The sequence below is a fragment of the Trichoderma citrinoviride genome, assembly GCF_003025115.1.
Source record: "Trichoderma citrinoviride strain TUCIM 6016 unplaced genomic scaffold BBK36scaffold_5, whole genome shotgun sequence".
NCBI lineage: Eukaryota > Fungi > Ascomycota > Sordariomycetes > Hypocreales > Hypocreaceae > Trichoderma > Trichoderma citrinoviride.
In genome coordinates, this window is record NW_020194713.1 from 623,093 (window position 1) to 631,752 (window position 8,660).

Sequence of the window (8,660 nt, forward strand, 5' to 3'; positions counted from 1 at the left end):
CAACCAAGCGCTGAGGCTCGCCAGCTTTCCCCAACGGTGACGCTATCGATAACACCGCCTCGGGGTACCCTGATGACGTAGGGTTCACAGGTCCTCCCTGCTCTTGCTTGCAACCAACACAAGCATTGGGGACACGGCCAAGACGGTTCAAGAACCATTCGATCATTCAATGAATGACATGGCAGTGAGTAGGCACAACCACTCGACCTCTGTGCATTGGGAGTGTTCTACTGCCGCCCGGTTGGGTTCGTGAAACACACAAGACTCGCAATAGCGTGGCGGCCTTCGCCTCCTTGGACATGGTTTGGTCTTGTATCGAAAAGGAGCGTCAAATTTCTATTCCTTGTCTCTTGTCCTGCAAACTAGCTTGATGACAGTTGATACTCGTCTGTGGGCAAAAAACGGAATGCCAACTTTTTCTTTACACCAAGGCCACGCGTTCACCTCTAGTATGTTGACGGCAAGGACACGTAAGCACGAATATTCCTCTTGTCTGAAGGCGCCTCCCAGCATCTACCCCTTTCCATCACGCCGGTCCCGGCTATGCGGACGACATCTTGAGAGGGCTCGAGTTAGCTTTAGGGAACTAAAGGAGGAGAGCACACCGGCGATGCTTACCATCTTTCCTTTGTTGATGAAACTCAAGTGGCCGCCATACTTGCGCGAAGCGGGCTTGGTCGCGTCGCCTGGTGGGCCTGATGGGAAGGCACTCGACCAGGACCTCGCATCAAGCGCCTCTGAGCGAGTGACAGCGGCGCGGCATCTCCTGACCCCGAGGGGTCGCGAGGCACGTCGCTGTCGTCGTGCGCTGACGGGTTGACTTGAGTAGGTCCCTCGTTCTCCACGAGGGAATCGGTTGGTCAATCTGCTCCCTCCGAGTTAGTCTTTCTGCCCAATGCGAATTGTAGTGGTGCTTTCACGTCTCCTTACCGTCGTAGTAGTCATCATCGTCATCCTCGAGATCTGCCAACTGTTCAAAGTTGACCTTGTAGCGCAGAATACCGCCAATACCACCGAATCCCTTGACAAACTGGTTGCCCTCGGTGGATCGGTCAGACACGAATTCAAGGGCGGTACCAAAGTCCTTGTAGTGCTCAGCAATCCACTCAAGGAACGACTCCTGTGAAACAATATCCATCTCTTGACCGGTAGCCTTGTCCAGGAACTTCTCTCGGTTGCTCTGCTCCTGCTGCTTGGTTGTGTGCAGGATAACCTCGTTGCCCTCGCTGTCCTTGAGGATCCAGCGAGTGATTTCGAGGTTCTCGAAGATGATGAGAGTCTCGACAGCACCAAGTTCCAGAGCCTTCAGAGTGTCCTCGATACCATAGCAGACCTTGCCAGTATCCTGGCTGATTTCCTCAAAGTACTTGCCGATCAGCTTCTTCTCCTGGATGAACTTGACGTTGCCGAGCGTCTCGGAAGACAGCTCAATCGCCTGGTTGAATCCGTTTTCGCCGCCGTAGGAGACGTCAACAACCTTGATGACCTTGACGGCCAGACGGTTGTCGAACATGTCGGAGGCGTTGAGGTCGTTCTTGAAATCGGCGGAACCAGCGAGAATGAGACCGGCAACGTTGACCTTGTCGTTGGTGATGAAGTTCTGCACAGCCAACTCGGCGACTTTGCGGACGTAGTTGTGGCGCTTTTCCTCACGCAGACGGGCAAAACGCAGAGCGGACTGACCACCACGTCCGTGCTTCTTGGGCAGATCGACGGAGAACTTGTGGACGATTTCACGGGTGTTTCCGCTGAGGGTGCCGAACAGCGCGCCGTTACCGTCCATGATGATGAAGCCGAACTTCTGGTCGGACTCGAGCAGCTCAGCCAGGGCCTCGGTGTGGAACTTGTTGTCGCAGAGGTAGAGCGAGGTGTTGATGGGCTTGAAGGGCTCAAAGTCGATGTTGACCTTGCGCTCTTTTCCTTCCGACGTCAAGATTTCACCGCAGTACACGACCAGGCCGTTCGGGGGGACCTTGTTGTAGAGCTTCAGACGCTGCTGGGTCGATGTGATGGCGGACAAGACCGACTGTCGGTTGACACGAGACTTGATGTTGGAGGCTGTACCCTGCGGGGTTGTCAGTAATCCCTTGGTCCAACGGTTCCTGGATCCATCAATGAGGGTTATTTCGTACGTATTCTTCAGCCAACATCTTGGCAACACGGGAGATCTGATCCTTGGGAGCTGCGTGACGGTTAGCATCATCGATCGGTGCTCGCAGGGGTCGGTGTCGAGGGCGGCTCGAAACGTACGGATGATGAGGGAAATCATGGAGGTTCCATTTCCTCGGGCGGCCTCGAGGCGCTTGATCAGTTTCTTGATCTTCCAGATCTCGATCTGTTTCCGGCATTGTCAGGCACTGCTGCTGTATAACTCTGCAATTCTCGATGCCGACGCGGGGCAGCATAGGCAAAAGGAGGGGCACCATCAGGGGTCAAAATAATTTTTTTCCCTCCGGTGTACGCCTCAATTTTTTTTTTTTTTAGACTTACGTTCTTCTCCGCCTCGCCGGCCTGAGGGTCGCTCATGATGAAGGAAATTGAGAGGAAAACCCTTGATAAAAAAAAGAAAGAAACAAAACCAAAAGAAAGAAGGAGAGTATCCCACCGCTTGACGGGTCCTTGATCGAGAGCGCCGGCGCGTGCGAGCGTGACACTGAGTCGAAGGAGGGCAGCGAGTGTTTGTTGGAGGAGAGTCGGAGTTGCTGCAGGCTTTGGTGGTGGTCGCACCTTGTTTTTACCCTACTTTGCAGCCCCCGGAAACTGAAGTGGCGGGCGCTACCAAAATGGACCGCCGCCCGTCCAAGGCATTATTTTCGCCTAAACGTTGGCTCGAGGGCGGGCATTATGTAAGCGCTCGACGTCACCGGATCTTTGGGCTCGTGAGCTGCTGCTGGCTGCATTGTCATTGCCCGGCCCCTCACCGCCCGGCAAAATGCACTGAGTTGAATGCTCCCAAGCATTGAGATTCCGAGGGTGGTTTTGATTCACGGCGATTTCATCCCTGCAGCATCCCCGGCAGTAACATCTGAAATTTGAGGCAGAACCGCGCACTGGTGCCTAAGAGGCGGTAAAGATAGCCTGAACCCAGAAGGGATTTGCCCGTCTTCGCAGAGCCCCCGACGCGCAATCGCCCTCCCGCCCACCATGGCCTCCTCCCTCCCCACCGAGCTCGGCAGCACCATCCAGGCCGGCCACATCAGAAGACATCCCGACCCGCGACAGGACATTGCGCCGTCCACCGCCGCAGACAGGCGCCGCCTGGTCGACGTCCACAGCTCCCGGCGCAGCGACCTCGACGCCTCCGAAGACGACGATGACATCCCGTACAGCGTCCTGCGGCCTCCCAAGAAGCACTACCATCTCCCTCCCCTTCCGGACCTGCGCTTCGAGCAGAGCTACCTCCACAGCATCGCCTCGGCAGATACCTGGTGGAAAGTACTGCTCATCACCGTGAGGGACCAGGTTAGTCTATGAAATCCCTCCCTCGCATAGGATTCCAATGGCTCAGAAGTGCTGATGCTGACTCCGGGGATAACAATAGGTGTTGATGCCCTTGGCCCAGGGCGTCTTGCTGAACTTGGCATTGGTTGGGTGGCACCACTGGAACAAGAACGCCAGAGTACATGGCGACTCAATAGGCGTTCGCCTGAGGAGGTGGTGGTATGGCGTGAACAACTGGAAACTGCCCAACAACCCCAACATCAAAGGACGCATGTAAAGAAGTATGGCGGTGCCTTGAAAAACAACATAAATACTCTGTTCATTAGCATGTATTATTATCATCTCGTCGACTATGCGAATCCGCAGTCCTTTTTCTTTTTTTGTCTATCATAATATAAGTGAGAGCGCCCTTTTGCCTCGATCCCACACTAATTTTCCACAACCTGACAAGAATAAGAACACACCGTGACTGTGTCTCTGATTGGCATCAAGAGCCCCCTCTGAGCTTTTGTGGGGGACATCTTATTCTTCCTGATTTTCAAGTCCCCAAGTCTAAATCCGTAACATTCAACTGATGGTACACTAAAGAAATTTGTATCGGACCGTCCGCCGCTTGATTTAACCATAACTCCCAAGATGAAACAAAAAAAGTGGTTAGGCCGAAATAGCACAACTTATTCCTGGCTTATGATCTTGACAGTCTCAGGTGCCAATTGCGCCGGTTGCTTTTCAGGGCTTCCTCTAAATGCCAAAGAAGTTGCCGGCGCGACAGAGGGCACAGTCGACTGGTCTCCGGCTTGTTGTTCAGTAGGTTGCGGCGTAGTAGGCCTCTCAGAAGTCTTCACGCTGGGCGGAGGTACAGTCGTCGCCGCGTCAAAGGGTTGCTGCTTGGGTGTAGGCGTATCTGGTGGGCCGGTCGGTGCATCCTTCGAGTTCTCTTCCTTGCTGGCGGGAAGCAGGTTCGCCGCTTGCTCACTCGGGGTAAGGACTCCCTTCAGCTTCGGGGGAGTCACCGAGAGCTTCACAACCAGTGTTTGAGGCGCCACCTCCAAGTCGTCCTCATCCATGGCTTCATCTTTGAACTCGTCTTCGTCCTCCGACTCTTCTGGGATCTGAGCCTCGACATCCTCCTCATCGTCCCCAAACTCGGCCTCGCTTTCCTCATCGTCTGTGTTCGGAGAGCCATTCGCTCCAGCATTCCCCGCTGCCGCTCTACGCGGCCGGCCAGAAGGGTTCTCTGTAGCAGCCTCACCGGTCTCTCCTTGGGTATCATTTGGGAGGTCTTCCCCTGTGGTTACATTGAGCCGGGGAGGAGCTCGAACAGTGCGACCGCTCGATGTAGTGACAGGCGCGGTCTCCGCTGGCGTGGTGGTTCCGGTATTGCGAGCTGAGCGCCTATAGCCAGTGGAATCCGAGAACATGTCTTCGTCGTCGGAGTACGTGTACTTCATCCGCTTGCCGCGAGTACGGCCTTCGTATAATGAGAATCCAGGCTCTGGGCGCTTGAATTGCTCTTTGCGCATCTGTCGATACTCTCGTCGCTTTCGTTTCTACGCTTTTTGTCAGCTCATTGTTCAAAGACGCGCACGCATTTGACAGGCAAGGGCTACCTCTTCTCCTGCTTCGAATCGCGGGATGGCTGAGAGAATCTTATGGCTGAGCTTCTTGGCCTTGGGGCCTCCGTCCTTGGTCTCGAGCTTCTCAGCCAAAGCCTTGAGCTCGTCAATGCTCCCGGCAACGCTCCACCACGTGCGGTTGGTGCCAGCAGGATTGCTCTCGCGATACACGCGAAAAGCAGTATCATCTTGCCCCTCGACCAAAAAGTACCGGCGCTTGTCTCCATCGGATCCCCATGGCTGAACTGCACGCGGTTGGTTAATGTCGTCTTCGTGGCGATTTTGTTTGTACGACTGGTTGATCAGGCCCTTGAGGGTTTCGGACGAGGACATGGCCCAGAGAACGAGGTAACGCAAAAGATTCAGCTGTAAAGGTAACACGTCAGCCGCTTGCCACTTGGTGTGATTTCTCCCATTGCAAAGAGAGAAAAGAGTCGCCGACAGAGAGAACACGCACTCTTTGGGTAGGGTTCAGGGAGCCAAAGGTTGCGCCACCAGACAGCGGGCTCTTGTCCTCCCATGAAGGGGGCCATTGGTTCTTGTGAGATGCGATAGCGTCTTCCAACGCCCTATTGTAGTGACCTGGTCTGTAGGCGAAAGCAAGAGGAAAAGAAGACACAATTAGCCCAAGCGCACGCGATTACGGGTATGGGATGAACGGGGCACATCATTACTTGACATCCTGCTTCCGGTTTAGGAGGAGCCCGAGGACGGCGCATAGGAAATGTTCGACTCGATCGCCGGGGATGGGCTCGACAACGTCTCGTTCCAGTTCTTGCGGGCCGAAGTGGGCGAGGGATTTGGGAAATGCGTCGCTGAAGCGGCTTCGAAACATGACCAGAAACTGCAATAAGCCTGTCAGTTGCGCCTAATGACGTCTGCACGCGAAATTTCGCGTCGCTCGACACTGTGAACGCGACCCGTCGCCACGCACAAGCGGCGGGCATTGGATGTCGACAGACAAGGGGATTGGAGAGAGAGGGAGACGCACTGCTATATCTGGGTTGTCGGCCAGGACATATTCGTGAGGTGGTGAGGGCGATCGCTTGCGCGGCGGCGGCGAGGGCTCCTTTGGCGGCTGCTCTGATAGCTTGGAGAAGAACTTTAGGATCCCCGACTTGGCTCCGGTCGGCGCGTCACTGAGGTCGTCCAGCTCGGCATCGGAGGGAACAGGCGACAGGGACGAGAGAGACGAGAGATCGGATGAATCATCGTCTGCGGCAGCCATGGCGCTGAGGCTCTCTGGTCGTTGCGATGGCGGTGCTGTGTGGGTGAAGGAGGGAGGTGGAAGAGGCACGTCGTTTGCCCAGCGAGAATGTGGATGCACTAAGGTGTAGCAGCTACATATCACTTCTGATAGGCCACGGCGGTTGTCAAGTGGTAGTCGCCAGTCACCTAACCAAACAATTGCAGTCTCAATGGCGGTGCTACGGACAAGAGGCAACTCTCAGCCCAATCTCCATTCTTTAAAGGTCTACCTTAGCTATGTTCATCTGTCTTTGACGCCCAGGCCGTATCTCGGCATAACCATTGCCCGCGCATGCCACAGATTCCCGTCTCATATCGACTCCTCACAGACCGCGGCCACTCGGCCAAGGTAGGCAGAGCCCAGCAGGCAGAGCTTGGGCCAGGCCGGGAGGGCCTAGCATCCAGTCTCACACGATGGCCCTTATCAGGCAGATCAAGCCAAGGTCGTTTATGCTGCAAACCCATCGCTCAGCGTCCCATCATTGCATCCAGCTTGGTTTTACGAGTCTCCCCGCATCCAAGGCTTGCACCACGTGTGTCAGGGCGGTAGAGCAAGCCGCTCAACAGACGCTTGTCGGTGAGGATGCCAGAAGAGCGCGTCCATTCATGAAAACAGCATTTCTTGAGCAACGGTTGAAAACTGGCGTCCAGCTTCGAATGCGCTCTTTCATACGGCGTGGATGCATGTTCGCAAGAGCATAGGTATGCAACAGGAGAGCAGGTCAATATAAGTCCAAGTTAGCAAGAGAACAGAGTTCGCATTGGATGCACACAGTGACAAATGCTTAGCAACAGGATGCTTCCGCGGCAGTTGACGCGCAGGGCGACGCGACCCATGGGTTCAGAGACGCTCAGTCTCACGGCACGTCAAGTGAGAGGTCTTTGCTCATGGATGAAGTACGGAGCAGAAAATGTGGGGGTTTTGATGCCCCTGTCCTTTAACGACTGTCGACAAAATAAGCGAAACGCGAAGAAGATGCTTGTGAGATGATATCAGGTACCCGTGCTCGTTAACAAAGAAGGATATATCAGTAAGCCTTGCAATATGGCATGACCTGGCTATAGTATTTGGTGAATGGTTCAGAAGGAGAGGACAGGATGATCTATTGACCAAGAATCAACGGAAGGGTTTCCTTGAATCCAGAAGCTTGAGCTTCTCTCTGCAGACAAGGGATATGAATCCGGTGCTTTGCCGCGTCAATTGAGAATGCCTTGCATGTCATTTGCCGTCCCGCTTATTTTGTCAGTCGCTCGAGAGCCTTGGAGAAAGTGGAGGCCCACCCGGGCTGCCCAACGCTGGCCAATGCGCGGCCACGAAAAGTTCAGTCACGTGGTCAGGGTTCCTCTTGTGTGGCAGAGGGTCCCGCACACAAAAAATTATCGAAAGCCGGCCAAGCGAGCGCCTCTTTGTCACAACACCAAGCGGCCGGACCTCAGGTAAAGCCTCCCAAACTTTCTCGCGCTGCCGGCGGCCCAGAACTGACATCAATCCCTCCTTCGCAGCTACCACGAATTCACAATGGGTCGTGTTATTCGCAACCAGAGAAAGGGCCGTGGCTCCATCTTCAGTGAGTAGCCGGCTCCCGAGATTTGCTCGTTTTGACGACATCGAATCGAGTTTTTGCGTCTCGAGAAAGACTTCGAGATCTTCTAACCATGTGTCACAACAGCGGCCAACACGCGCCTGAACAAGGCCCCGGCCAAGTTCCGCAACCTCGACTACGCCGAGCGCCATGGCTATGTCCGCGGTATCGTGAAGGACATCATCCACGACCCTGGTCAGTCCAACCCCCGAACGAAAGCTGGAGAGAACCGACGAGATGAGAGATGGGAATCATTGGGACAAAAAGAAAGGGTAGCTAACGAGGGAATCATTTGTTTGTGTGCGTATAGGTCGTGGTGCTCCTCTCGCCAAGGTCCAGTTCCGCCACCCCTACAAGTACAAGCAGGTCACCGAGACCTTCATCGCCAACGAGGGCATGTACACCGGCCAGTTCATCTACGCCGGAAAGCGCGCTGCTCTGACCGTCGGCAACGTCCTGCCCGTCGGTGAGATGCCCGAGGGTACCGTTGTCTCCAACGTCGAGGAGAAGATTGGCGACCGTGGCACTCTGGGCCGCAACTCTGGTGGCTACATCACCATTGTCGGCCACAACCCCGACGAGGGCAAGACCCGCATCAAGCTGCCCTCTGGCGCCAAGAAGGTCGTCCACTCCCGATCCCGAGGAATGATCGGCATCGTTGCCGGTGGTGGCCGAACTGACAAGCCTCTGTTGAGTACGTGAAACCCCGGAATATCCCTTGTCGGAGATCGAAAAGAAGGAAAAATGGAGGAAATTGGATTTGCTAACGAAT

General features: G+C 54.9%; 4 protein-coding genes across 4 annotated transcripts in view; 2 read left to right on the forward strand and 2 right to left on the reverse strand.

The window, feature by feature from the left end:
* Positions 1 to 916: 916 nt before the first annotated feature.
* Positions 917 to 2,532, reverse strand: BBK36DRAFT_1196497 (peptide chain release factor, subunit 1; the record flags this gene model as incomplete). Its single annotated transcript, XM_024896944.1, has 4 exons — positions 2,491 to 2,532; positions 2,251 to 2,335; positions 2,133 to 2,182; positions 917 to 2,065 (listed from the first exon to the last, which is right to left on the reverse strand). The coding sequence occupies exons 1-4, from the start codon at positions 2,524 to 2,526 to the stop codon at positions 917 to 919; spliced, it is 1,320 nt and encodes a 439-aa protein (XP_024750719.1). The 5' UTR covers positions 2,527 to 2,532.
* Positions 2,533 to 3,144: 612 nt separating this feature from the next.
* Positions 3,145 to 3,718, forward strand: BBK36DRAFT_1116565 (DUF1770-domain-containing protein; the record flags this gene model as incomplete). Its single annotated transcript, XM_024890243.1, has 2 exons — positions 3,145 to 3,462; positions 3,542 to 3,718. 2 exons carry the CDS (start codon positions 3,145 to 3,147, stop codon positions 3,716 to 3,718), a joined length of 495 nt encoding a protein of 164 aa, XP_024750720.1.
* A 397-nt stretch (positions 3,719 to 4,115) lies between these two features.
* On the reverse strand, positions 4,116 to 6,285 carry BBK36DRAFT_1158237 (hypothetical protein; the record flags this gene model as incomplete). The annotated part of the gene is made up of 5 exons (XM_024894089.1): positions 4,116 to 4,991; positions 5,052 to 5,423; positions 5,515 to 5,644; positions 5,732 to 5,901; positions 6,049 to 6,285. 5 exons carry the CDS (start codon positions 6,283 to 6,285, stop codon positions 4,116 to 4,118), a joined length of 1,785 nt encoding a protein of 594 aa, XP_024750721.1.
* Positions 6,286 to 7,706: 1,421 nt separating this feature from the next.
* Positions 7,707 to 8,660, forward strand: part of BBK36DRAFT_1135009 (putative 60S ribosomal protein L8) — a gene marked incomplete at its 3' end in the record, with an annotated part of 1,236 nt that continues 282 nt past the window's right edge. Inside the window, exons 1-4 of the mRNA XM_024892499.1 lie at positions 7,707 to 7,742; positions 7,809 to 7,873; positions 7,976 to 8,083; positions 8,199 to 8,582. Coding sequence (XP_024750722.1) covers positions 7,825 to 7,873; positions 7,976 to 8,083; positions 8,199 to 8,582 — 541 coding nt within the window. The remainder of the gene's footprint in view (positions 7,743 to 7,808; positions 7,874 to 7,975; positions 8,084 to 8,198; positions 8,583 to 8,660) is intronic.